Consider the following 26,660-nt stretch of genomic DNA (forward strand, 5'->3'; position numbering starts at 1 on the left):
CTTGGAGAGTCATTAGCCACTTCTCCATATCTCTCACATTTGCAAATTATGGAGAAACTCTGCTCAAGGGCCAAAACGGTGACAGCTCTTACACCCTCACCTCTGATAATTGTCTTGTGCTGTGGTGCATAAGCCTGAGCTTTGGGTTGAGTTGGGTTAAAATGGGGAATTTCTCCTTTTTAAGAAATAGCACTTGCATGACATGAGCAGCAGAAATTGAGTTACTTCTCTGAGGCAATCTTATTTCTCTGCTGAGGCGCCTGGCTCCATTTCCCAACAGACTTCATTGTTTCTGTTGCTGCTGTTACTCTGTTTTAATGAGACTCTGCTGTCCCCCTCTTTAATGCCTATCACTTTCTGCAGAATGAAAATGAACAGCGGTAAACCGGGGCGTTCCCTTTACCCAGTCCTACTATCCTTGTTTCCTACAAAGTTTCCCTATTTCCAAATGAGTTCTAAAGACTATTTTGATGAGCTTACCTCTTCCACTTCCCCCTTTGGAGAAGCCAGTACTGGAGATAATAGTTGCAATAGATTCACTTATTCCAGTAGAAGTAAAGTTCAGTGTTTCTCATCCCAGGAGACTGTACGGGTGGCTATGTCAATGTGAGCTAGCTGAGCTTATGGCTGAGGGTAGAGCAGGCTAACTCCGAGTTCCTCTGCTGCAACGCACCCTAATCGTTCTCTGCAGCCTTTTATTATGTGGATATGAGATAGAGATGTGGTCCTGTGACCTCCGGTTTGCAGCATCTGTGGTGTGGTTTCTGCAGATGGGTTCCATGTGTTCAGATTATTTCGTTTGACTTCATGGGGTGTTAAATCTGGGTTCAGCTCCTCATGTGAGGTGGGGCAAGTGTCTGAAAGGCTCCTAGACCTTGTGCTGTCTTTGAAAAAAGTAGGCAGGAGTCTTGCTTGCCAGAATCCAGACTATCGTGAATTGACTCTGTATCTGGATCATCATTTGATCCCTGGCTCAATCTTCCATTGTTTGGAGTCTAGGAGTGGCTGGCTTTTGGACAGTGTGTCCTAGAACGAACTTGCACAATACTGCCAGCAGATGTAATTATCACAGGAATTCTGCTGAAGAGTAACCACTAGACAGCTGTCAGACTGCTAACTTTGTTGGGAAGCCTTGCATTTATTTAATCAGCACCAATTTTTCCCTGTCTCCCTTGACCAGATGAATTTGATGCCTATATCATTGTGTCCTTCGTAAATGCCACACTGGTGCTGTCTATTGGAGAGACTGTAGAAGAAGTGACTGACTCTGGATTCCTGGGTACTACACCCACCTTGTCCTGCTCTCTTCTGGGTGATGATGCTTTGGTACAGGTAATGGAAAGCTGCTTCTGACATGTCTGCTTACATCTGCCACTCTCTGCTTTGGCTTTTTCTGTATCAGAATCGCCAGTGGGATGGGAGTTGTGAAGGGATGGTAAATACAGAATTGATGTGACGTTTTTTTCCCTTCAGGTTTATCCAGATGGGATCCGGCACATCCGAGCAGATAAGAGAGTAAATGAATGGAAGACACCAGGGAAGAAAACAATTGTAAAATGTGCTGTGAACCAGAGACAAGTAGTGATAGCACTGACTGGAGGAGAACTGGTTTACTTTGAGATGGACCCGGTACGTGTGTTAATGTTATGAATGAGTTTGGAAGAGCAAGGCAGAGTATGGGGCCATGACACGGATTGATCCTTGATCAGACCTGCAGAAAAGGATTCTGTAGTGAAGCATCTTTCTAGAAAAGATAGATCAAAGCCTCGCATATCTGAGCTGTGTCTGTCTGAGATGATTTAATGGCTATTTCATGTCTCTAAAGTTCATAATGGAGGCTGAGAATTGTGTACTTATCCTATTGCTATTCCAGTTCTTCCAATTTTAACTGAAATAAGGCTGTAAAGAAATGCTTTAAAAAATACAAAAGATCTAAAGCACCGTCTTTAAAGAAATAAAAAAAAAAAAAGTGAGAAGGTGCAGAGAGACAGTTTGCAGGTTTGCCCCATTGGCTACTTAATAAGTCTCCTGCGTTTTTCTGTCTCAGTCAGGACAGCTGAATGAATACACGGAGAGAAAGGAGATGTCAGCTGACGTCGTTTGCATGAGCTTGGCCAATGTTCCCCCTGGGGAGCAGCGCTCCCGGTTCCTTGCTGTTGGGCTGGTGGACAACACTGTCAGAATTATTTCCCTTGACCCTTCGGTAAGTAGCCGTGCTGTTTCTGCCTCTTCCATTGGCTTGAAATGTGCAGAAGGGTACTCCAGAGGTGTGCTGTTTCCATCCAAGCTGTCTTTCCACATTCATGTGGATGACCAGGAAGGAAGAGCTTGCGTGGCTTCTCTCTGCTACTTGGGAGGAAGCATGGCCCTTGATCCTAACCTGTGACAGGTTCCCTTGTTTGATCCAGTCTCACCCATGCCTCGAGGTTCAGCTGATGAGCTGTGAAAGCATTTCTTTTTCTTTTTTTTCCCTGTCTCCTTTTTGCTACCTGTAGCAAAAGCAGATTCATTCTGCAAGCAGGTCAGCGGCAAAACAGCACTGTTATTCCTCTACCTGCAGCAGATGAGTGTTCAAAGGATGACTGAAATAACATAAACTTTGCTCAGGTCTCTCCATGCTAAATAACTGCAAACTGTGCTAGAACAGTTCAGAAGGATCCAGTTTATCTTTTCCAAACCCCAGGGCTGCTACCACTCCTGCTTGCCAAAATCCCCAGAGCCAGTGTCTGTTGTGACTTTTTTCTTCTTTTCTGTGCTGAATACCTCTTTATGGAGATTTAAAAGGACATCTCTAAGCTCCTTAGATGGAGCTTGAATCCCCTCTTGCCATGCCAAGCCTTGCTGACTGGTGTGGTCACCTCTTTTTTTTGTCTCCCACAGGATTGCTTACAGCCACTGAGTATGCAGGCGCTTCCTGCGCAGCCCGAGTCGCTGTGCATCGTGGAGATGGGTGGCACAGAGAAGCAGGATGAGCTGGGAGAGAGGGGCTCCATTGGCTTTCTGTACCTAAACATCGGACTGCAGGTGAGATGGTTCTGACAGGCATGTCTTGGTGCGCCTTCACTTGAAAGATACATTGCTAAATTAACCTTGTGCAGCGCAACAACACAGAGCCTGACTCTTCCCTCTTTTTGTTACAACACGCTTAACAACCGTGACTGGAGAATTCACCACGTGACTTAGTAGAGGTGCAAGTTTTCCTATACATTCCTAGACTTGAGACTAGTCAAAAGACAACATATTGTCCCAAACTTCATGTAGGACAAATTGTGCTTTTCCCCTTCCAGAAAGCAGGCACATTAAAAAAAAAAAAAAAAAAAAAAAAAAATTCTGGGTGAAATGTTGTTGGGCAGTTCTTTAAAAAATCCCTGTAGGGCAAAGTATCAAAGAAGTAACTGCCCACAATCACAGGCTCTGCTCTAATAACTCTGCTGTTGCACAGTTTTTTGTTGCATCCAGTACTGACTCTGTGATCTTTGACCAAAAAATGTTGTTTTGACAGTTCAACATGTGGTAAAAATAATCTGAGCAGTCTAGGTTCTTTCACATGCCTTGAGTTTGATGTCAGAATGCAAGTTCTTTTTAAGCAGCACGAGGTTTTGGGTAAATGCTTTGTACCAGGAGGGATTAGGATCTGGGATCAGCCCTCAGGTTTTTCATGGCTTATGTGATGTACCAAACTTCTCGCTCTGTTTTTTGGCTTTTTTATTTATTTTGGGGGAGGCTGGTTGGTTTGTTTCACAGTAATTCCTTTCTGCCCCGCAGGAGCTATGGTTTTTAATATTAAGAGCCAATTTAGATACAGCATGGCTGTAGAAGGGAGTTTTATTGGAAGCTAGGAAAACAAACACCTAATTCTTCAGAAATTGCCGCTCTGTTTTGAATAATGGCTGTAGCTAGTTATTTTTTATCTGTAATGTTGATGTAACTTTTTGGCTTGCTAATGTCAAGAACGGTGTGCTGCTGCGAACTGTCCTGGATCCTGTTACGGGTGATCTTTCCGATACCAGGACCAGATACCTTGGCTCACGGCCTGTGAAACTGTTCCGAGTCCGAATGCAAGGCCAAGAGGCGGTAAGTGAGGCGAGCTCTGAGGACTGCAGATCCAGTCCCCAGAGACAGCATCCCTGTTTTCCTTATTGGTGGGCGGGGTGGGGAAGCATCCTTGCAGCACAGCAGGACCCTCTGGGTAAGGGTGGGAAGTAGAATGACTTCAGTATGGAGCTGCCTCTCTCACAGCTTGCTCTTTCACAAACAGCCTTGTTCTTGTTGGTATTCCCCTTACTTCTTAGGAAGTAATGTGTACTGTTGCCCTGCCTTCTTTGAATTGGGACTCATCTGACCCATAGGCTGTGTTTGTATTGTGTCTGGAAAACTCTGAGCAGATTCTTGGGCTTAGAGACACGGAAAAAATCTCATCTTGCTTGCCTTAGTGCACAGGGATGGGAAGAGCCCCGGGCAGAAACCTTATTGCCCCTTGACTGCTTGATGCAGTGGATGGTCGTTTCCTGTGCCTGTTGGGAATGGCTCAGCCAGGGGCTGGACAGCTGCCATGCATGGTTCAAGGAAAATATTTGCAGGATTTGGCATAGAAGGAAGAATGTGTTTCATCAGAAGTGCCATTTCCAGCCCCTCTGATGTGGCACTGGGGAGATCAGCCACCCCCTGCTTGACTCATTTTTGGATGACACCTTCAGAGTTGAGAAATATTGCCGGTCAGCGTAGGGGGCTGGATCTGGCAGTCTGAGCTCTAACATTATGGTATGCTGGGTGAATCTTTTCAACTTGCTGCTGCCAACTTGGAGATGAGGTGCTTTGCACCTCAAGCAGAGAATGCCTGTAGAATAGCTGAGTGCTTTTCTACTTTGAGACCAGTCTGGGTTCCTTGTCTCACAATATGGGGAGAAAAAACATACTGCTTCTGGCCAGTCAGTGATGGGCTTTGAGTAGCCTGTGAGTGTCTCAATGTAATTCCAACTTTTGCTGCTCAGGCAGAAAATAAGGTTGCACTGAAATTGATATAACCAAATGTATAAAGCTCAAGAGTTTAGAAGTCCATCTGCTTCCTTTGGTTCCCTTAACTTGATTGAAACTGATTGTTTTAAGTACATTTCACTTAGAGTGCTACAGCATTTGACTGTGACAAAGCAGTAAATATTTATTTTAAAAGACCTGTTCCCATTATTGTTTAAAAAGGAAAAAGGTATGTGAAAGTATTTGTTGATCTTATAGATGACAGTTCTTATTGCACCTCAGTTTCAGTATTCATTGTCTTGATTGTGCTTTAAAGTTCCTCTTCGTGCCATATGCAACTTCCAGATAAAACTGTCTCTTGAAAGCAAGCAGTATCTCTGAAGGTATGCTCTGAACTGGGTAGAGAATTCAGTTGTTCTGGTGGGTAAGAGTCCAGCCCTGTACATCCATTCATATTGCAAGGAGTGAGCTTGCCTCCATCGCCAGACCTAATAAATAAATCTGTTGTCTGTCTTTCCCAGGTGCTGGCCATGTCAAGTCGTTCCTGGCTCAGTTATTCCTATCAGTCACGCTTCCACCTGACTCCTCTGTCTTATGAGACGCTGGAGTTTGCATCTGGTTTTGCATCTGAGCAGTGCCCAGAGGGCATTGTAGCCATCTCCACAAACACACTGAGGTAAGAACTGATGTCAGACATGAGTACTCCTGGGCCAGGATGCTGGGCTGAGGGAAGGGGTGGTGAAGTCTCGTTAGACATTCAAAAGGAAAGAGCTGAAGTGACTTTCCTTAAGAATTAAGAGGTTTTTGAGGGTATTTGATTATGGATAATGATTTGATAGGAACACTTGGATGGATTTCAGAAAACGAATGGAATACAAGGATAGTCGTGCTGTCAAAAAGAAAGAGGGTGCACTTCTCTTATGTGTATTTTCCAGCTTTATTTATTAAATAACAAATGTTCATTTAAGTTATCCTTAAATTCTCTGATCCTTAGAGTGGAAGGAAGCTTTTAATGAACACAAACCTGTTGTGTCTTGGGATCTCATAGTTTGTGATCTGAATTGGCTACTTTGCAGAAAATAAGCCACGTGATGTAAGAAATCAGAAGCATGATGGATGTATTTGCCTTTTTAAAGTTCAGCTTAGATATTAAAAAGATAAATGAAAATAATAGGGGAACACAAAACGGGACCTCTGCTTTATGCACTTGAACAGGCGCTTTTTTCATATCTGTCCTCATTGAAATATTACAGCATTCATTGCTTTTAAAGGAGTCATTCTTTCTGGAGAGACTTGTGGTTTTTAGTCACCAAATGCCAGAAGAACTGGCATTTCAGCTGGCAAGTCACAGGAAGAAAGACTTGGCATTGCATTTTTCATACTCTTTTAACTAAAGTGCCTCTGAGGAGCATTTAATTACGTGTCAAAGTCTCTGTCACGTTTAGATTCAGATGATGTGTTCCCTAAACGTGCACTTTCCCTCTTCTGTGTGCTCTTTGTTCCCCTTGGGATAAACTTGCTTGAGCGCTGCAGAAGCCTGTCCAAAAGGCACAGGCACTCAACGCACCCTGGGACCGTGAGAGCCCTCAAATCAAGGACCCCGTGCTGCAGAGCACACCTCTCCCCCAGCGTAGGCTCCATTTAGGATGTTAGTTTTGCCCTCCTCTGCTGTCTGGCCCAGGAAAGGTGCTGCTTGTCTCCAGCACTATCCAGTTTCACAGACGTAAAGCTCAACTCCAGTGGTGTTCTCTTGGACAGTTGCTTTCAGACCTTGTTTAACACACATCACGTCTCTGTCCTCCAGGATTTTGGCACTGGAGAAACTGGGGGCAGTCTTCAACCAAGTTGCCTTCCCGTTGCAGTACACACCCCGAAAATTTGTCATTCACCCAGAGAGCAACAACCTGATCATCATTGAGACAGACCACAATGCTTACACTGAGGCCACCAAGGCACAGAGGAAGCAGCAAATGGCCGAGGTATTTGGTGTGGGGACAGGTACACGCATCCGTTCCCTAGAGGTGACTTCTGCAGCTCCCGCCTCACTAGTTCCCAGCTGTTGTTGCCTGCAAGTTTTTGTGCCGTGTGTGAAAATGGGCTGAAAGGAGTGAATCTGCCTCGAAACACAAATTTCAGCAGAACACACTCCTCCCAGTGCTCCTTTCTTTGTCTGTTGTTATGGCAGGGTTTGAGAACCACATATTGGAGGAAAATCCTGCTTGTGTAAGACCATTCTCTGGGTTTTCTGTGACTGATAATGTTTGGATTTCAGTGGGTTATTTTCTTCTCAGAATTGCTGATTTGGAGAAATAGCTCCCCAGACAGCTGCCCCTTGGGCAGGGCAGAGCTGACACTGTTGTGCTCTGAGCTGCAGATACTCCCTTGGCAATCAGCTCGGGACGAGTGGAAGCTTTAGGATTTGGTTTTATGACTTCACAGGCGGTACCTGGAATACCTGGACTTAAGGGAAGGTGCGGGGGCTGTATTCTGTGCAGAACATCATGTCTGGGAAGGAAATCCACTGAGCTGTTCTCTTCTCCTGTCCTTTAACGTGCCATAGGAAATGGTGGAGGCTGCGGGTGAAGATGAGAGGGAGTTGGCTGCAGAGATGGCTGCAGCCTTTCTGAACGAGAATCTTCCCGAGTCCATTTTCGGTGCTCCCAAGGCAGGGAATGGACAGTGGGCCTCTGTTATCAGGGTGATGAACCCCATCCAGGGCAATACGTTAGATCTGGTCCAGCTAGAGCAGAACGAAGCTGCCTTCAGGTAAGAAGAATCTCCTCTTGTGATGAGTCTTATGTGTTATTTTCCTTCTTTTGCTCAGCTGTTATGGAGTTGAAATCCAGATGCAGCATGTTATCAAGAGACTGGCTTGAAATTCCAGAAGTGATTGCCGCATCCTTAAATCTTTTTGTCTTGCCTTTCCTTCCCTTCCCACCCTGATCTGTCTGCATGTGCCACTAAGAGCTGATGCTCCACATGTGTTTGATGGACCCCAGTGTTTAAAGAACAACACGAGGATGTAAATGACAGATAAGAGAGCCGGGAACGAGAATGTGCTGCTATCTCTCACTTCCCCTTCTCATCCAGATAAACTGAGCATAAATGGAAAGGAAGTGTTAGAGGGACTGGAGGGGAAGACCAACACAATAACCATGAAGAATAGCGTGTGCTTCAGCAGGTGAAGTGGAGTTAGGTCATGCTAGTCCAAAAGGCTGACTCGGTTCTGTTTTGTCCAGGATTGCCAACCTGCTTGAGCTAGGGCAGGAAATAACACTGGAAGATGAGGAAAGCTAGATGTACGATGTCCAAATTGGAAGAGCCTTTGAAAAACAGCTTCCAGTGGAGCTTTGCGCCTTGCTAGGCAGCGTCCAACCTGTGAAAGCATAAAAGTAATGCTTTTGGGGGAATATGTGACAGCTAGAGCACTTTTTGTTTTGTTTTTGTTTATGGGGAGTGTGGAAGGATGGAGAAATTCATGGTTTTCATTTCTGCAGGGAGGAAAAATGACCTTTGAAAATGAAATGTCAAAGCTGGAAGGCTGGGCTCCCAAGTCTCTGCCTGGCTAGGTGCAAAAGTTGTGCTGTGTGTTCGTTTGTGTCGTGATCACGCTGATCTCCTGGCATGTCTTGTCATCCCCAGCGTGGCTGTGTGCCGGTTCTCCAACACTGGTGATGAGTGGTACGTGCTCGTGGGAGTCGCCAAGGACCTGATTCTGAACCCACGCTCGGTTGCCGGGGGATTTGTCTACACGTACAAACTGGTGAATAGTGGTGAGAAGCTGGAGTTTCTGCACAAGGTGAGAGGGATGAAAAGGTCTGTTTGGGTGACTCAGTCCTTTACAGGCAGAGGGTCGGAATAGCTGTTACTTCACCCTGAATGCTGTAGTGATACTGCAGTGTTCAGTGAATCTTGAGCAAGATCATCATGCTGATGTTACACGCTGGAAGCAGCCTCAGAGAATATAAGCTGCCTCCTCCAAAGTCATTTGGGACGTCTTTTGCAGAGCCGAGAACTGAACACTGATCTCCTGAGAGATCTGTGTCCCAGTCCTTTGCCTCAGCTATGGTCTTAACCATCTAACTGGTAAATCAAAAGGAGCGGGGTTTTTTTTATGGCCTTGTTAGGGAGGGGACAGAAACAGCTCTGTTTCCTTTTTGGAATATGAGCTCAGAGAGCTGCTCTGAGCACTTGTTTACAAAGTGAATTCATGCTTGGGTCACTTGAGCCCTGGTGCTAAGGCTCTCAGTCCTTGGCTGGCCACATGAAGCTGGTGTGAGCTGTCATCTTTCCTCTGATGTCGTTTTGGTTGCGAGTAGAAATGATTAGTCGCCTAGTGACCAACTTGCTTGACAGGTCTCTGGGGCTTTAGCGAGGGTTTCAGCAGAACTCTGTTAAAACAAAATTCTGTTCTCCTTCCCACGTGCTTCCAGCATGGCTGAGATTTGAGCAGATGAGCACGTGGAAAGGAATGTTGTGGCTTATTCGCTTCCTACGGTCCTGATGCAGTGAGTGGGTTCTGCCCTGGACCAGGGCCATTTTCTGGTGCCACTGAACACCCACGTGGAAGTTGACAGAGCTGAAGATGAACTTCTCTTAGCCAGTGCAACCAAGCCGGGAACACTAACTGAAAGCTTTCTGTGTGTTCCCATTCTCTGCTGTGGCTGATCCTTTTGGATTGATTAGTGGTGGGAGATTTTTCAGCCCTGAGTTCCTGCAATTGTGGGCACACTGTAATTGTTCAGATTTAACGCTAGCTTCAGAGCATCTGTGGCAGGTGACTGAATTCATGATTCATGCCTTTGTTTTAAAAACAGACAATCTGGATGGATTTAGGCAAAGTGTAAGGTCTTTCTGTTGGGTATAAATCAAAACTAAGAACTGAGGCAACAAGATCCTGGTTGTCTTTTGCTGCCTGCCCAGTGTGGGGTTCTTAGCAGTCCTACACTTCTGATGAGGTGCCCTGCCAGCAGTGTGTCATCTGTGTAGTACCCAGAGCTCTGTTAGCACTGCGTGTGGTGTGTGCTGCTGTCGAAAGGCCTACAGAGGACCGACCTTTTCCCCCTCCTGTAGAAAAAGATTGTGATTAGCCTTTTATATTGAAAGCCTTGGCACAAGCCTACAAGTTTCAACTGAACCATTAGCTGAATCTGTTCTGAAGCTTGGTGTAACGTTAGCTCTGTTAATGGGGGTCTCACAGGCTTCCTTTTCCCTCTCTAGACCCCTGTGGAGGAGGTTCCTGCAGCCATTGCTCCATTCCAAGGTAGAGTCTTAATTGGCGTTGGAAAGCTCTTGCGTGTATATGACCTGGGCAAGAAGAAACTGCTTCGGAAATGTGAGAATAAGGTACTGGCTGCTTGTTCTTGCTGTTCGCTTGGAGTGAGTGATGTTTTGCAGCAGGAGTTAAACAAGGAGTTTAGCTGCTACTCCAGCCCAAGTGTGTCTGTGCACTTGGACTTCAGAGCTGTGTCTGTGCCTTGTTGGTGTGTGCTGGGAGTGTGCGTTCAGAGCAGCTCGGGGTGCAGAGGGGTAGCACATCTCTTTCCCATCGCCATTCAGAAGTTGCAGGTTCCTTTTTGTGCCAGCTCAATGCCGGCTGTTAATGAACATGTACAGGCTTGTGAAACTCCTACACAGACTGTGCCTTTGGCCATCTGCTGCAAATGTTAGAGGTCTTACCCAGATACAAAACAACTGCTGGAAATGTTGCTTAAGGTTAAGTGAGCAGCAGGCTGGGGACAGCACCTCTTCAGATTCCCAGAATCTTGAAAAGGGGATTTTCTCCTTGAAGTAGATGATCCTTCTTGCTCAGCATCTCTGGTACTTTAGGAAAAGAAATTGCAGAGCATGGTTTTCTAACTCTTAATTGCCTGCTCCTCCCTCTCTCATGCAAACTGCAGAAACTCTGCCAGTTGCTCATTACTGCAAAGAGGAACTCCAGCAAGCTCACAGGCAGACTGGGAACTTGTAGGAGAACATTTGTGTGTGTGTGTTGGGTGCTTTTTGTTTTGGTTTCTCCCCCCTGCCCCCCCTCCTAAAATATGACTCGCATGAAAAATTGAAGCTTTCGTTCTTGGGTCTTTCAGGTCCACAGTAGTGAGGGGACACTGAAGCAGTCCCTGCTGTCTCAGTTCGTAGGCTCACCGGCAGTGCTTGTTCTCTGGACGTTACTCATGCTCAGCAAGCTGAGAACGATGCGTGATGGGTGTTATGTTGCAAAGCCCTGTATTGACAGTGTATTTAGATTGGGGCTGTAGCATGCCAGAAATGAAGAGGTAGTTTTGGAGGGAATGATGGGAAATGGGGAGTGAGCCACAGTTCACAGGGGGAAATAGTGTTTCACTTGGAGTAAGGTAGAGTTAATGGGTTCTGCTTTCCCTCTTTGAAGCACTCAGAGTTTTATCCTTTCTCTCCCAAAAGCACATTGCCAACTACATCTGCGGGATCCAAACCATTGGGCACAGAGTGATTGTTTCGGACGTTCAGGAGAGTTTCATCTGGGTGCGCTACAAAAGGAATGAAAACCAGCTCATCATCTTTGCTGATGACACTTATCCCCGGTGGGTCACTACAGCAACTCTCCTGGATTATGACACTGTGGCTGGAGCAGACAAGTTTGGCAACATCTGCGTGGTGAGTGTGCCTCAGAAGTTGGGGCTTTTTGGACACGACATATTTTTACTTAAACCATCCATGATTTATCTTAAAAGAATGAGAATCTGTGCTTTGCTGGAGGCAACGCCCTGTACCATTCACTTGTTTTTACGGTGCGACTAGCTGTCTTCATAGCGAATGGCTGCAGTTTATCAGTTCGTCAAAGCAAACAAGTTAAAGCATGAGCAGGCCAAAAAACATATTTCTGAAGCGTTCAATAATTTGTGTTGAAATTGCCCCAAAACTTCCTGTGAATAAGCCTTGAAACAAAGCTTGTAACTGTGAAAGGGCCCACAAGAACTCGCATTGGGGTTATCGCTGTTACTTTTCCTGGTTAAACCTCATCACTGGCATTTAGCTTTCTCTGTCACTTCCTCTTGAAAGTTGGCTTTGTCAGTGCTGACACTTCCCCACTTGGCTGGATTTCAGCAGGGGAGGAGGAGAGAATAGATGGTCTTTCTGCCAGAGCTTTGATCTCCTTCTGAAGCGTGCTCGGGTGCTTTGGAGTGCAGAGGTCAGCAAGTGTCAGACGCTGTGCCTGCAGGATTTGGCCAATGCACACAAATCAATCCTCTTCGGTTTTTTTTCTGCCCCACATCCATCAAACTCTTTCCTTAGCGGGAACCACCTTCAAACTGTTTTGACCGTACCTCCCAGGGTGATCTACAAATGCCAGGCCAGCCATGAGGTCCTGCCTGTGTTTTTGAGTGATGGGCCATCAGTCTTGACACCACTGTTGTCATTTAAAGGCCTTGTTGGAGGGGCAAATGGATGATTTTGCTCTAAGTGTAAAGTGATTCTTGTAGAGTCCACAAAAGCAGCCTTTCAAAGACCCCGAGGATTCTCCAGAGATAACGTGCTGCTCCTCGCAGCTCGTTGACCCTTTCTTCCTCTTTCAACGCAGGTGAGATTGCCTCCCAACACCAATGATGAAGTAGATGAGGATCCCACAGGCAACAAAGCTCTCTGGGACAGGGGGCTTCTTAATGGAGCATCACAGAAGGTAATGCTTCACGGGAGGGACATGGTTATTGTGGGAAAAGAGCGTGCTGCTTTTCTGTGAAGTCCTCTGCAGTGTTGTCCAGCAGATGTATTGGCAGTTCTGCTCCTCCACATCTACAGTGCTGTGGGTGATCGGTTTTCACTGTCACTGGGAGCCAAATTTAGTTTCTGAAATCACGGCCGATACCTATTCAGCGATGTTTGATTGAAGCAGCATGCTCATTTTCTTTTCCTGCTTTCCCTCATTACTTGCATCCGTTTGTCCAGCTCAAGAGGGGTAATTCAGCAGCATGCTGAGTTTTGCCATCTGGTCACAGGTGGAAGGCACTTCCTCTTTAGAAAGGCCTTTCAGAACTAGCAGGTGGCCGAATCTATTCTTCTTTCCTCTCAGAAGCCTTTTGATGCTTTTATATAAGCTAAAGAAAAAACCCATGCTTCTGTGGTTGACTTTCAGGCTGAAGTGATTATGAATTACCACGTGGGAGAGACAGTGCTTTCCTTACAGAAGACCACGCTGATCCCAGGAGGCTCTGAATCTCTTGTCTATACCACCTTATCGGGGGGGATAGGGATCTTGGTCCCTTTTACTTCCCACGAGGTAAGCAAACCCCCCATCGTTATGCTGCGGACTGTCGCTTTTCTGTGCACTCATCCCCAGCCAGTCTGTTAATGTGCTGCGTCCCTTGAGGATAACTCTGGGGCTCTGCAGCACGTGAAAACCTGGGCTGCAGGAAAGCCTGTGGCTGTGGGACAGGCTCCAGTGCCAAGGGGGAGAGAAGGAACTTGCTAACTCCTTCTACATTGGTTCTGTGAAAACTCAAGAGCTTTTGTTCTAAATCTGTGGGTGCTCCCAGGGTGCAGCGGTGAGGGGGTGACTGTCAGCAGACCTTGGCTGCCATGTGCTGGGCTAGCAGAACGTGGTGATGGCCGTGTTTCAGCCAGCGCAGGAGCGAGCGCCTGGCTGACAGGTGTCATCTTGCCTTGCCGGTGGCACTGATGTGTAGCAAACTGTTCTCTTACCGATTCTCAATCTCCCCAGGATCACGACTTCTTCCAGCATGTGGAAATGCACTTACGGTCTGAGCACCCTCCTCTCTGTGGACGAGACCATCTCAGTTTCCGCTCCTACTACTTCCCGGTGAAGGTAGGGCTGAGTATTTAGGTTCAGCTGCTCACAGGGGTGCAGAGACCTGCGCTGGGACACAGAACTTCTTTGAGGCCCAGCAGAAGCGAGTCACGGTTGCTGTTCAGTGGGCAATGCACACCTTAGCTGGTGTAGTGACTGTGGCAGGAACTGAAGGTAGTGCTTGAGTAGCACTCTGTAAGGAGAGCAGCACTTAATACCGTGTCTGTTTTGGTTTCTTAACCCTTGTAATGAGCCTTCTGAGGGTTGGTCTTGAGACCCAGAGGTGCTGCTGCTGCGCTTCTTTGCTTGCCACAGCATCTCCTTCTTCCGTTGGGAGAAGCAGCAGCGTTGCATAGCTGTTTGTGTGACTAGGTCAAACTGAGTGTTGCCAGGGGGGTGTATTTTTTCCTGCCACCATTGCAAAGGGAAATCTCATCAGAAATGGCTGTTCCTGCCTATTTCTGCTCTTGAGGAACTCTGAAGCTGTTGACTGCTAAATGCTGTGACCAGAAAGGTCCAGAGTACTGGAGCAGAGTAACGTATGTAGTACCGGAAAATGTCCCAGCAGCTGAAGCTGTCCAAGCGCAGAGGTTGTTCTTGCTCATGATGAGCTTGAGGCTGATTTGCAGCACGCACAGTCTCAGAGATGTCTCGCATCTGACTGAAATGCCCTTCAGTCATCCTCTGCCGCCTCCCCCAGCCTCCCCAGCACAGTGCTTGGACCAGAGTCGGATCCGTCTTCCCTTCCCTTGTGCGATTCTTCAGCTGCACCCAGGCTTTTGGGGTTTCTCCTTCATTAATCAAGCCGGCCAGTAATTAATTTGATGCTAACTGCTGCTATTCAGCAGATGAGGTCACCGAGCATGGTCCTGTTTCCAGGACAGGATTAAGAAGCTCCTGGGAACAAACTGTTGCCATTTTTCCCCATTTAGGCAGGGTTCAGTGCCTCTGTGTTGTGTCGATTCAGTGCTCTCCTCCTTGCCCCTCCAGAATGTGATCGATGGGGACCTGTGTGAGCAGTTCAACTCCATGGAGCCTAACAAACAGAAGAATGTGGCCGAAGAGCTGGACCGGACCCCACCCGAGGTGTCCAAGAAGCTGGAAGACATCCGCACGCGCTATGCTTTCTGAGCGGCAGCTGGCGGGAGCAGAGCTTCTCGCTGGGCTCCTATGGATGCGCTTCCAAGCACAGCTGGGAGGAGGAATGTGTGCTTTTTTTTTTTCTCCCCCTTTTTAAATATTGTTTTGCTCCTCTCGGTTTATGTTTCAAAGTAACGTGACTCCAGTAAATACAGTATCAGGTATTAGGTCTCCCAACACATCCCGCTGCTTATGTGAAGGCTCCTGATGTTCTGTCTGACTTCCCTCTTGGGAAGTGCCCGAGGAAGGGTGCAGGCGGACCCTCGGCCCCCTTTTAGGAAGGGGGAGTCTGAGGATGTCTTGTGCTGCCCTGTAGGTCAGATCCAGCTGAGCCTTTGTAGGATCAAGTGGGTTTTGCAATTTCCCAGCTTTTTTGTAAAGGAAACAACTGCAGCATGACTCAGGATTGCCATGCTCCTTTAGGTGATGAGCTCTGGGCTTCCGCCAGCCCTGGGAGCAGCCGGTGGGAAGCCTGGCTGTGTGGAGAGCGTAGCTCATGCTTGTCTTGAACGTTTTCTTTTGAATCGTGAGGGGTTTTTGGACTCACCGTTTCTGACTGTTTTCCCTGTAAATAAGAGTTTTGTACAATGTTGACTCTCTTGGGGGTGGGGAGGAGCGAGGCCTGAGTCTGGGACTTGATTTGTTTCATAATAACTTTGGCAAGAGCAGTGTCTCCAAGCTGTGACTGTGAGCAGCACATGAAGAATAAAAGCCCGGTTTGTTTTTTTTGTAACTAGCCTGATTCTGGGGCTCCTTTCCTTCGCAGCAGCTGCTGCTGACCTGGCGGGTGGAGGAGGAGTACAGAAACACGCACACCCTCAACCCCGCACCCTGCACCGATGCCGGAGCCGTGCTGCAGCCCTGCAGGTGTTGGCTTCCAAGCCTGGCAGCGTGTCCCGGTGCTGGGATACCCACAAAGTGGGGCTATGTGGAGAAAGGGTGGGAGGGAAGCGTCTTTTCCCCCAGCTACTGTTTCTCCAGCCCTTCCAGGGCATGGCTGCGGCTCTGTTGCCCTGCAAAGCAGCTGCAGCTCTGGGAGGAGGGCTGGGGGAAGGTGTTACTGCCCGCTAGCTGGCTGTGAAGGCTTGCAGCCAGAGCTCGCCCGCACAGCAGGTGCTTCCCAGTCTGGCCTCTCGTCTCTCCTTTGTTGGTCCCTGGCTTACTCCTGTGAGCAGGTCTGTCTCTGCGGAGCCCAAGCCCTCCCTCAGTGCGTCGCATCCTGCCTCCCCAGCCAAGGCGGGTGCATCGCCCAGCCTGCCCTTTCCCCCTCCAACGTGTGTGCCACGCAGGGTGAGGGTGAATGTGTGCCCTCCCGCCCTGTCCTTTGCACCCTCCTCTCTGCTGTCCCATGTCGCCTTGTGTCAGGGGCACAGCTCAGGGCTGCACCCTTTGGCTCCCCTGTGGCACCCAGCCACCCCTGCTTACCCCACCCATCTGCCTGGGTGCGGAGGGCTTTGTGCTCCCTCCCCGCACCTCACCGGGGCTGGCTGTGTCAGGGAGTGCTAAATACATCACCTGAACTTTGGGGGGGTGCAGTCTGTGGATGTGGGGTGCCCACCCACTGCATGCTTTGCCCCTCTCCTCTTGGGGAGAGGGGGGTTTCTCCCAGCACGGGCTCTCCCCTGCCCCCGGGCCCCTGCTGACATGCGCAGGAGCGGAGCTCCTGGGACTGTTTGCCTTGGGCTCGCACCAGCGGTGATTTCCAGCCCGGTGCAGCCAAGGAGGGCAAACTGCCTCTGGCACCGTGCTGCTGCACAGCTCTGCGCTTTTCCCTTCTCTTCCTCGCCCCATCCCGCCTGCCAAGCTGATGACTACGTGGGCAGGGAATGCTATTAAATGGCTTCCTCAAACGCCTGCGGCAGATGCAGGCAAAATCCCTGCAGATATGTAGGTGAGGACCAGCTCCTTTCCCTGCTCGGAGCTGAGCATCTTCCCCGGAGGCGAGGGCAGTGCCCAGGAGCTGGCTGGGCTGGGGGAAGCTTGGCAGGAGGGCGGCCGTGGCCCTGACTCGGTGCCAGGGGAATCCCAGCGCGCTTTCCTCACAGGCAGAAGTGCATTCCTTCCCACGCGTTTCCCTGGGAGCGCTGACCTGCTCTTTGATAGCTGGTTTCTCTCGTTGACCCCTTGGACGCCCAGCAGCCCCGAGCGCAGAGGCAGCCAGCTCTCCCAAGGAGCTTTTTGGGGCGGTGGGGGGAGAACAGCGTCCTGTTCCCCCTTGTCCCCTGCTCCTGGCAGGGGCTCAGCCCCAAAGCATCCTGAGAAGAGGACGTGGGCTTGGGCCAGAGGGAGCGGGAGTCCTGCTGGCCTGGAGACAGGCAGGGAACTCCAGTTCCTCTGGGATCAGTCCAGGCAGCCTCCCCTGCCTGTAGCATGGCCCTCGCACCGGTGCGTGCCGGGAAGCGCCGGGCTGACACCCACTTTCATTGCCCTGTGGGTGCTCGGCGAACACCCTGGGACAACCTGGCCAGGGGAGCCCAGCACCCTGGGGGTGCTGGTGCTGGTAGAGCAGAGCACCCTCGGGTGCCTTGGGGGTGTGGTGCGGTTAGCTGGGCACCCCAGGGAGCATGTGGGCACCCGGCTGGGTTGGGTGAGCGCCCTGGGGGCATGCTGCGGGGCTGGCCCAGCACCCTGAGGAGCTGGAGGGCATGCAGCGTGGTTAGCTAAGCACCCCAGGGACACCCAGCTGGAGCAGTCGAGCACCTGGGGGGCACTGAGCTGGGGCTGCCAAGCTCCCCGAGGAGCAGGGAGGAGCCCAGGAGGGTTAGCTGAGCACCCTGGAGACACCTGGCTAGGCTAGCCGAGCACCCCAGGGACACCCAGCCCAGGCTGGCCGAGCACCCCGGGGACACCCGGCCGCGGCAGCCGAGCACCCGCGGCGGGGCAGGGACGGACGAGTCCCGGGCCGGGCGGTGCGGGGCGGTCGCTCGGTCCCCGCTCCCCGCCCGGCCCCCGGCAGCCGCCCCGCCCGCTCCCCGCGCCGCCGCCCCCCGCCCGCCCTCCCGGGAAGCGCGGGCACGGCCCCGCCGCTGCCGCTGCCGCCCGCGGGGAGACGCGTCCCGCGCCCGGCGGCCCCGCACGCCGCGCCAGGTGGGTCCGCGGGAGCCTCGCGCGTGGGGACGTGTGGGGGCGCGTCCGCGCTGCGGAGGGAGCTGCGGCTGGTCACGCGCGGCCCCGCGTGGGGACGCGGCGCGGGGACACGGCCCGGCCGCGTTTGCGTGGGTCCATGGGGCGCGGGTCCCTTCACGTGGGGACGGGGGACGGCCCGCTTTGCGTGGGGACACGGCCTGGGCCGCGTTTGCGTGGGGACGTGGGGTGGGGGGACACGGCATGGGGACGCGGTGTAGGGACACCTGCCTTCCCCTGGGACACAGCGTGGGGACACAGCATGGCCCCCTTTGCACGGGGACGTGGTGTGGGAACGCGGGAGGGGCCCCTTCTGCGTGTGCCACACCGTGCGGGGACACAATGTGCCTCCCTTCGCGTGGGGACATGCTGTGGGGGACACAGCGCGGGGACACGCTATGGTCCCCTTCCCGTGGGGTGACAGCGTGGGGACATGGCACAGCCCCCTTCGCATGGGCATGGGGCCACCACGCATCCCCCTCTGCGTGGGGACCCTGCGTGGGGACTTGGCTGAGGTCCTGCTGAGGCCGGACAAACTCATTGCTGGGATAACGGTGCTGGGCTGCACACACCCCCACACACCCCCACACACCCCCCCCCCCCCCCCCCCCCCCCCCGTTCTGGAAATCCCCCGGGGGCGGTGCCGGGGGAAGCCCTGGCAGCCCTGCCCAGAGTGGGCACAGGCACCCACGGCTTCACGGCCACCCACAGCCCTCCGGCCACCCGGGGGCTCACGTGGGGCCGTCCCTGCCCCGCAGCCCCCGGGGTGCAGAGCGGGTGCCCTCCCTGGGGGCTGCAGCCCGGGCCCCCGCCTGCCCTGGGGCTGCAGCCAGGGCTCTCTCCCCCCAGATCCCCCCTTGCAGTGCAGGGGGGTCCCGCACCCCCCCCCCCCCCCCCGGAGCACATCCTTGCCGGCACCCTGTGATGGCCCTGGGACCTGCTGCCTCCCCGCAGCCAGCCGGAGAAGAGGAGCCAGTGGGGACGGCCAGGGAGGGGGACTGACCCCCCATCCATGGCAGGGGGCAACCGCCTGGGGCTACCGGAGAGCAGCCCAGCGCCCAGGGCCTGTGCCCGTCCTTCGTCCCCCCGCCGTGCGCTCTGCTGCCCAGGAGGCTCCTGGCGAGCCCCGGCCATGTAGGCGCAGCCCGGGGCTCCGCCGAAGGCCACCGTCAACATGCAGCAGGGCTACGCGGCCATCCTGTGTGAGTACAGCTTGGGGACGGGGTGGGAGGGACAGCCCCGGGGGTCACCCCAGTGGGTATCCCCGGGGAGGGGCTGACACCGCTCGCTTTTGGCTGCCCAGGTGTCCTGGCTGTGCTGGGGCTGGAGGCTGCTGCGCCGGGCGAATGCGAGCTCACCCGCCTGCTCCAGGACAAGCTGCAGTACGAGATGCGCCTGCAGTACATGGTAACCCCCAGTTTTGGGGAGCAGGGGGGAGACACGTGGCATTGCAGGTTTGCTCTGGGGGGTGGGGTGGGGGGGGTGCAGCCAAGGGCTGGGAGCTGGCAGGAGCTGGGGGGATGATTTTTTTACTGGAGGCAACTTGGGCCAAATGGTGCCCAGAGCTGCTGCTGCTGCTGCTGCTGGTCCGTCTTCGGTGACTGACCACGCCAAAGGGCTTTTCCACCATTTCGCTGGTGTCACGCCAAGGCTGGCAGGGATGTCCCCGTCGCTTTGCTGCCAGCCCCTGCGCTCTTCTCCACTTTTCCAGAAACACTACTTCCCCATCGACTACACAGTCCAGGTCCAGTACGAAGAGGTGCTGAGGCCGTCCAACATCACCCGCCTGGTAAGATGGTGGCAGGGGACAGTCCCATGGTGGGGACACTCCGGGGACCCACGGGGGCAGCGTGGGTCTCACTTGGGGCACCCTCTCGCCCACAGCGCAACGGGACGGTGTCAGAGGCAGCGCTGCGATACCTCTGGTTCCACGTCAGCTCCCAGGCGGTGCTGCGGATCCGCGAGGTGCTGCCGGAGAAGCACCCATCCTGGAAGTACACCCAGGAGCTGTGCCAGCTCTTCGACGCCCTGGGCAAGGAGTACAGCAAGTACCGGCAGGTGGGGAGACCCCGGGGGCCCCCATGGCACCCCAGCCCGGCCGCACGCTCGCACGCAACCTTGCGCTCCCCTCGCAGGGGTGCTGCGTGCACACACAGCGTGTGAGCACACGGCGCCTGTGTGTGCGGACGGGCGTGGCGCATGCTCACGCGTGGGGATGCACAAGCGATACGCGCACCCACATGGCATGCTCAGGCGCTGTGAGGGTATGCACCCACGGGCACGAACACCCAGGGGTGTGCAGCCAGGACATGCCCGGCCCCCCCTGCGTGGGGGTCTGTGGGAGGGCTGGCGCGGGCTGGCTGCTGGGGACAGAGGTTGGCCCCCCGTGGGGCAGCGCCGGGGAACGCTCCACATCTGGCATTGGTGGTTCAGTGGTAGAATTCTCGCCTGCCACGCGGGAGGCCCGGGTTCGATTCCCGGCCAATGCAGCGCTGCTTTTTCTCGCCTGCAACCCCCTTGGGGGGCTGGGAGGGCTGGGGGAGGGGAGTGAGGGATGGGCCCATCATGGGGTGGTAGTGCCCCAGGGGATCCTGGAGACGGTGACCCCTGAATTCATCCCATTTTTCCTGGTGGCAGTACCTTGCTGCAGCGGTAGCAAGAGGTCTTGCCTCTCCTCCCAAGCCTCTGCAGCCTTGGTGGAGCTGCTGCACCCCGGAGGCAGCTGCATTTGGGTGCTGGGCGGGGGGGGGCCTCTCAAAAGTGGGACTCCAGGGTGACCCCACAGTGTGGCTGGGTTGTCTTGTGCCATGGGGCAGGTTCTGCAGCCCCTCCAAAGAGATTGTGAGCTTTGCTCACTTGTCTCATCAGAGTGTTAACTCTGAAGGCTACTGACAACCCCCGTGGCTGGAGGCAGCAGGGAGAGGCGCTGCCATGGCTGGGTCCCCGTGATGAGAGGTGTCTGTGGGGGTCCCCTGGCTGGGGGGCAGTCACAACCGCCATGCCTGTCCCTGCTGGTCCCGCCCCGTTGTTTTTGGGGTGTTGGGGCAGGGCCGTGGGATGCCCCACATCTGGCATTGGTGGTTCAGTGGTAGAATTCTCGCCTGCCACGCGGGAGGCCCGGGTTCGATTCCCGGCCAATGCAGCAGCCGTAGATTTTGCACCCTGGGGTGTCACCTTGGGAGCTGCCGGGGTGCCCATGGGGGGGGGGGTGGGGGGGGTGGGCAGAGATGCTCCCCGGGGCACTGTCCCCCCTTGGCCCGGGCCCTGTGGGGATGCTCAGGCTCCGAGGGTGGCAACACCAGCGAGGCAGCGGTGGTGGCATTTTGGAGGGCAGCGGGAGGAGCTGGTTTGGTGACAGGGAGCATCTCTGCTGGGTGCAGGGAGGGACACTGGCTGTTGGGCTGTGAGGGGCCCCGGCCTGGTGGCTGCGAGAGGTGCTGGGTGGGTGGCAGTGGGTGTCCATGTCTTGATGGAGGTGAGGAGCCGTGGCTTGGTGGCCCCTTGCTCTGTGGCAGTGAGGGACACCAGCTCAGGAGCCGTGAGGGGTGCTGGCCCCTTTCAAGGGTGCCCAGGCGATGGAGCTGTGGGGCAGCTGTGGGCAGCCCCACATCTGGCACGGGTGGTTCAGTGTGATGATTCTCATGTCCCTCCCCATGAGAGCCTGGGTTTGGTTCCTGGCCAATGCAGCCCTGATGTCCTGCCCTTCACCTCTGCAGCCCCCAGCTGGGCCTCAGCCCCTCCGCCTGACTCGGGCTCCATGCGGCCACAGGCTGCTGGGTGCTGGGGGGTGCTGCTGCACCCCAGAGGCAGCTGCATTTGGGTGCTGGGTGGGGGTGGCCTGTCACAGGCGGGACCCCAGTGTGACCCCACAGTGTGGCTGGGTTGTCTTGTGCCATGGGGCAGGTTCTGCAGCCCCTCCAAAGAGATTGTGAGCTTTGCTCGGTTGTCTCATCAGAGTGTTAACTCTGAAGGCTACTGACAACCCCCGTGGCTGGAGGCAGCAGGGAGAGGCGCTGCCATGGCTGGGTCCCCGTGATGAGAGGTGTCTGTGGGGGTCCCCTGGCTGGGGGGCAGTCACAACCAGCCGTGCCTGTCCCTGTTGGTCCCGCCCCATTGTTTTTGGGGTGTTGGGGCAGGGCCGTGGGATGCCCCACATCTGGCATTGGTGGTTCAGTGGTAGAATTCTCGCCTGCCACGCGGGAGGCCCGGGTTCGATTCCCGGCCAATGCAGCAGCCGTAGATTTTGCACCCTGGGGTGTCACCTTGGGAGCTGCCGGGGTGCCCATGGGGGGGGGGGGTGGGGGGGGTGGGCAGAGATGCTCCCCGGGGCACTGTCCCCCCTTGGCCCGGGCCCTGTGGGGATGCTCAGGCTCCGAGGGTGGCAACACCAGCGAGGCAGCGGTGGTGGCATTTTGGAGGGCAGCGGGAGGAGCTGGTTTGGTGACAGGGAGCATCTCTGCTGGGTGCAGGGAGGGACACTGGCTGTTGGGCTGTGAGGGGCCCCGGCCTGGTGGCTGCGAGAGGTGCTGGGTGGGTGGCAGTGGGTGTCCATGTCTTGATGGAGGTGAGGAGCCGTGGCTTGGTGGCCCCTTGCTCTGTGGCAGTGAGGGACACCAGCTCAGGAGCCGTGAGGGGTGCTGGCCCCTTTCAAGGGTGCCCAGGCGATGGAGCTGTGGGGCAGCTGTGGGCAGCCCCACATCTGGCACGGGTGGTTCAGTGTGATGATTCTCATGTCCCTCCCCATGAGAGCCTGGGTTTGGTTCCTGGCCAATGCAGCCCTGATGTCCTGCCCTTCACCTCTGCAGCCCCCAGCTGGGCCTCAGCCCCTCCGCCTGACTCGGGCTCCATGCGGCCACAGGCTGCTGGGTGCTGGGGGGTGCTGCTGCACCCCAGAGGCAGCTGCATTTGGGTGCTGGGTGGGGGTGGCCTGTCACAGGCGGGACCCCAGTGTGACCCCACAGTGTGGCTGGGTTGTCTTGTGCCATGGGGCAGGTTCTGCAGCCCCTCCAAAGAGATTGTGAGCTTTGCTCGGTTGTCTCATCAGAGTGTTAACTCTGAAGGCTACTGACAACCCCCGTGGCTGGAGGCAGCAGGGAGAGGCGCTGCCATGGCTGGGTCCCCGTGATGAGAGGTGTCTGTGGGGGTCCCCTGGCTGGGGGGCAGTCACAACCAGCCGTGCCTGTCCCTGTTGGTCCCGCCCCATTGTTTTTGGGGTGTTGGGGCAGGGCCGTGGGATGCCCCACATCTGGCATTGGTGGTTCAGTGGTAGAATTCTCGCCTGCCACGCGGGAGGCCCGGGTTCGATTCCCGGCCAATGCAGCAGCCGTAGATTTTGCACCCTGGTGTCTCTGGGGGGGGACCTTGGGGGCTGCTGAGGGGGTGCCCAGAGGTTTTCCTGGTCCCCTTGGCCCTGTCTGGGTGCACGGTGCTGACGGGGCCCTTCTTGGCTCCCGTGGGGCTGTGGCAGGGAGCTGCCGGGGGCTTGGTGGCAGTGAGGGGCCCCGGGTTGGTGGGTGGCCCTGGCTCAGGGGAGTGATCGGCCATGGCTGGGTGGCAGTGAGGGTCCCTGGCCCAGGGCTATGGGGGCTGCTGGGGGTTGCCGCTGCACCCCAGAGGCAGCTGCATTTGGGTGCTGGGCGGGGGGGGCCTGTCACAGGTGGCACCCCACAGTGTGGCTGGGTTGTCCTGCGCCGTGGGGCAGGTTCTGCAGCCCCTGTGAGATCTTCTCATTCTGATGTTAACTCTGAAGGCTACTGACAGCCCCCGTGGCTGGAGGCAGCAGGGAGAGGCGCTGCCATGGCTGGGTCCCCGTGATGAGAGGTGTCTGTGGGGGTCCCCTGGCTGGGGGGCAGTCACAACCAGCCGTGCCTGTCCCTGCTGGTCCCGCCCCATTGTTTTTGGGGTGTTGGGGCAGGGCCGTGGGATGCCCCACATCTGGCATTGGTGGTTCAGTGGTAGAATTCTCGCCTGCCACGCGGGAGGCCCGGGTTCGATTCCCGGCCAATGCAGCAGCCGTAGATTTTGCACCCTGGTGTCCCTGGGGTGTCACCTTGGGGGCTGCCGGGGCGCCCTTGGCAGGGGGCCAGAGTTGCTCCTTGGGCCCCGTGGCATCCCTGGCACCGCAGTCTGCCATAGCCCCTTAGCGGGTGCCCAGCCCCGCCGGGCTGGCATTGCTTGCAGGCAGAGCCAGTGCCCTTGGTGACTCCCGAGGGTCTGTGGCAGGGGGGCTTGGTGGCAATGAGGGGCATGAGGTCGGTGGCTGTGGGTGTCCCTAGCTCAGGGGTAGTGGAGGACACGGGTTAGGTGGCAGTCAGGTTCCCCAGCTTGGTGGCAGTGAGGGTCCCTGGCTCAGGGGAGAGTTTGTCCATGGCTTGGTGACCATGAGGGTCCCTGGCTGGGTGGCAGTAAGTCACCCTGGCTTTCAGTGAGAGTGAGTGTCCATGGGTCAGGAGCAATGAGGGTCCTTGGCATAGTGGCCGTGAGGGTCCCTGGCCCAGGGCTATGGGGGCTGCTGGGGGCTGGGGGGTGCTGCTGCACCCCAGAGGCAGCTGCATTTGGGTGCTGGGCGGGGGTGGCCTGTCACAGGTGGGACCCCAGTGTGACCCCACAGTGTGGCTGGGTTGTCCTGCGCCGTGGGGCAGGTTCTGCAGCCCCCGTGAGGTCTTCTCATTCTGATGTTAACTCTGAAGGCTACTGACAACCCCCGTGGCTGGAGGCAGCAGGGAGAGGCGCTGCCATGGCTGGGTCCCCGTGATGAGAGGTGTCTGTGGGGGTCCCCTGGCTGGGGGGCAGTCACAACCAGCCGTGCCTGTCCCTGCTGGTCCCACCCCGTTGTTTCTGGGGTGTTGGGGCAGGGCCGTGGGATGCCCCACATCTGGCATTGGTGGTTCAGTGGTAGAATTCTCGCCTGCCACGCGGGAGGCCCGGGTTCGATTCCCGGCCAATGCAGCAGCCGTAGATTTTGCACCCTGGTGTCTCTGGGGGGGGGGACCTTGGGGGCTGCTGAGGGGGTGCCCAGAGGTTTTCCTGGTCCCCTTGGCCCCGTCTGGGTGCACGGTGCTGACGGGGCCCTTCTTGGCTCCCGTGGGGCTGTGGCAGGGAGCTGCCGGGGGCTTGGTGGCAGTGAGGGGCCCCGGGTTGGTGGGTGGCCCTGGCTCAGGGGAGTGATCGGCCATGGCTGGGTGGCAGTGAGGGTCCCTGGCCCAGGGCTATGGGGGCTGCTGGGGGTTGCCGCTGCACCCCAGAGGCAGCTGCATTTGGGTGCTGGGTGGGGGTGGCCTGTCACAGGTGGCACCCCAGGGTGACCCCACAGTGTGGCTGGGTTGTCCTGCGCCGTGGGGCAGGTTCTGCAGCCCCTCCAAAGAGATTGTGAGCTTTGCTCACTTGTCTCATCAGAGTGTTAACTCTGAAGGCTACTGACAACCCCCGTGGCTGGAGGCAGCAGGGAGAGGCGCTGCCATGGCTGGGTCCCCGTGATGAGAGGTGTCTGTGGGGGTCCCCTGGCTGGGGGGCAGTCACAACCAGCCATGCCTGTCCCTGCTGGTCCCACCCCGTTGTTTCTGGGGTGTTGGGGCAGGGCCGTGGGATGCCCCACATCTGGCATTGGTGGTTCAGTGGTAGAATTCTCGCCTGCCACGCGGGAGGCCCGGGTTCGATTCCCGGCCAATGCAGCAGCCGTAGATTTTGCACCCTGGTGTCTCTGGGGGGGCCCATCCCGGTGACGCTCCGGTGACCTGTCCCTGCAGACGGACGTGGAGGCGGTGGTGGCCGACCTGGTGAAGCTGGTCCACAGTGCGGGCGCGGAGAGCCAGAGGAAGGCCGTGCGCCCCAAGGCGCTGCTGGACAACTGCCTCAAGGTCATGCGGATGCTCTACGGGGTGCCCTGTGAGTGGGGATGGACCTGGGGGGGACCGAGGTGCCACGTGTAGGGGGGGGTGTCCTGTCCCATGCGGTGACACCTGTCCTCTCTGCCCAGGTCGGTGGGAGTCCACCTAACGCCGCAGAAGACCCCTCGCTCGACGCCTTCTCCTTGCCCTGGAGCCTGGGATGCTGCCTTTGCTCTGCCCCCCGCCCCAGCAGAGCCCCTTGGAGGGGGGGGGCCCAAGGAAGGTGCAAAGAGAGGACAAATGCCACCCCCTCGCGGACCAAACGCCACCCCCTCCAGGACCGTGGGACTGTGCACGGCCATGGGGTCAGCCCCATCCGAAATGCCAGGCACCTTCTGCATGGCTGAACGTTGGGTGGGCTCGGACGCAGCCCCCCATGGGCGGGCAGCTGCCGGCTGCAGGGGGGACGCACGCTGCCCTGCCCTGCCCACAGCGGGGGCGAGGGCATCGCCTGGTTCCTCTCCGTTTGTATTTTTTTCCTCCGCTTTCATTAAACACCAGGTAATTCTCTAGCGCTCGGCGTTGCAGCTCAGCTTCCGACCGGGTCCCGGGAGCCTCCAGCCTTACCCGAAATAAAGGACCAGCAGAGAGAGCCCCCAGCTGCCTCCACTGCCTCCTCTTTTGGGGTGTCAGGCCCCTCCTTTGGCTTTTTGGGGAGATATTCGCCCTGATATAGAGACCCCGGAGCCATCGCCTGTCGAGCTGCCTCCGTCAGCCCCAGCTGCTTCCCCCAGCAAGAAAACATCTGGATTTGT

At 55.3% G+C, this 26,660-nt stretch overlaps 2 protein-coding genes and 7 non-coding genes across 10 annotated transcripts in view; all 9 read left to right on the top strand.

Moving 5' to 3' along the window:
* SF3B3 (splicing factor 3b subunit 3) overlaps window positions 1-15,627 on the top strand; it is a 29,232-nt gene extending 13,605 nt beyond the window's left edge. Inside the window, exons 12-26 of the mRNA XM_054840404.1 lie at window positions 1,181-1,332; window positions 1,474-1,629; window positions 2,048-2,203; window positions 2,881-3,024; window positions 3,952-4,074; window positions 5,496-5,650; window positions 6,779-6,953; window positions 7,535-7,740; window positions 8,617-8,773; window positions 10,195-10,320; window positions 11,395-11,607; window positions 12,533-12,631; window positions 13,085-13,228; window positions 13,670-13,774; window positions 14,747-15,627. Coding sequence (XP_054696379.1) covers window positions 1,181-1,332; window positions 1,474-1,629; window positions 2,048-2,203; window positions 2,881-3,024; window positions 3,952-4,074; window positions 5,496-5,650; window positions 6,779-6,953; window positions 7,535-7,740; window positions 8,617-8,773; window positions 10,195-10,320; window positions 11,395-11,607; window positions 12,533-12,631; window positions 13,085-13,228; window positions 13,670-13,774; window positions 14,747-14,887 — 2,252 coding nt within the window. The 3' untranslated portion in view covers window positions 14,888-15,627. The remainder of the gene's footprint in view (window positions 1-1,180; window positions 1,333-1,473; window positions 1,630-2,047; window positions 2,204-2,880; window positions 3,025-3,951; window positions 4,075-5,495; window positions 5,651-6,778; window positions 6,954-7,534; window positions 7,741-8,616; window positions 8,774-10,194; window positions 10,321-11,394; window positions 11,608-12,532; window positions 12,632-13,084; window positions 13,229-13,669; window positions 13,775-14,746) is intronic.
* Window positions 15,628-17,868: 2,241 nt separating this feature from the next.
* IL34 (interleukin 34) lies at window positions 17,869-26,504 on the top strand. Of its 2 annotated transcripts, none has more exons than XM_054841057.1 (7): window positions 17,869-17,983; window positions 18,869-19,221; window positions 19,323-19,426; window positions 19,731-19,808; window positions 19,904-20,077; window positions 25,765-25,903; window positions 25,995-26,504. In XM_054841057.1, exons 2-7 carry the CDS (start codon window positions 19,194-19,196, stop codon window positions 26,012-26,014), a joined length of 543 nt encoding a protein of 180 aa, XP_054697032.1. In that variant the 5' UTR covers window positions 17,869-17,983; window positions 18,869-19,193; the 3' UTR covers window positions 26,015-26,504. The 2 variants fall into 2 exon arrangements, with proteins under 2 accessions (XP_054697032.1, XP_054697033.1); XM_054841058.1 differs by having other exon boundaries at window positions 17,893-17,983; window positions 18,974-19,221.
* On the top strand, window positions 20,438-20,508 carry TRNAG-GCC (transfer RNA glycine (anticodon GCC)). Its single transcript has one exon. It is a non-coding gene; the product is annotated as a tRNA-Gly (tRNA).
* On the top strand, window positions 21,091-21,161 carry TRNAG-GCC (transfer RNA glycine (anticodon GCC)). Its single transcript has one exon. It is a non-coding gene; the product is annotated as a tRNA-Gly (tRNA).
* Window positions 22,179-22,249, top strand: TRNAG-GCC (transfer RNA glycine (anticodon GCC)). Its single transcript has one exon. It is a non-coding gene; the product is annotated as a tRNA-Gly (tRNA).
* On the top strand, window positions 23,268-23,338 carry TRNAG-GCC (transfer RNA glycine (anticodon GCC)). Its single transcript has one exon. It is a non-coding gene; the product is annotated as a tRNA-Gly (tRNA).
* Window positions 23,957-24,027, top strand: TRNAG-GCC (transfer RNA glycine (anticodon GCC)). Its single transcript has one exon. It is a non-coding gene; the product is annotated as a tRNA-Gly (tRNA).
* Window positions 24,897-24,967, top strand: TRNAG-GCC (transfer RNA glycine (anticodon GCC)). The gene has a single exon. It is a non-coding gene; the product is annotated as a tRNA-Gly (tRNA).
* TRNAG-GCC (transfer RNA glycine (anticodon GCC)) lies at window positions 25,619-25,689 on the top strand. Its single transcript has one exon. It is a non-coding gene; the product is annotated as a tRNA-Gly (tRNA).
* Window positions 26,505-26,660: the final 156 nt, after the last annotated feature.

Source organism: Grus americana, chromosome 13 (genome assembly GCF_028858705.1).
Source record: "Grus americana isolate bGruAme1 chromosome 13, bGruAme1.mat, whole genome shotgun sequence".
NCBI lineage: Eukaryota > Metazoa > Chordata > Aves > Gruiformes > Gruidae > Grus > Grus americana.

Coding starts and splice junctions, on each gene's coding strand:
- IL34 (XM_054841057.1), top strand. CDS start 19,194: ATGCAGCAGGGCTACGCGGCCATCCTGT. Junction 19,222..19,322: donor GGGCTACGCGGCCATCCTGT/GTGAGTACAGCT, acceptor TTGGCTGCCCAG/GTGTCCTGGCTGTGCTGGGG. Junction 19,809..19,903: donor CGTCCAACATCACCCGCCTG/GTAAGATGGTGG, acceptor TCTCGCCCACAG/CGCAACGGGACGGTGTCAGA.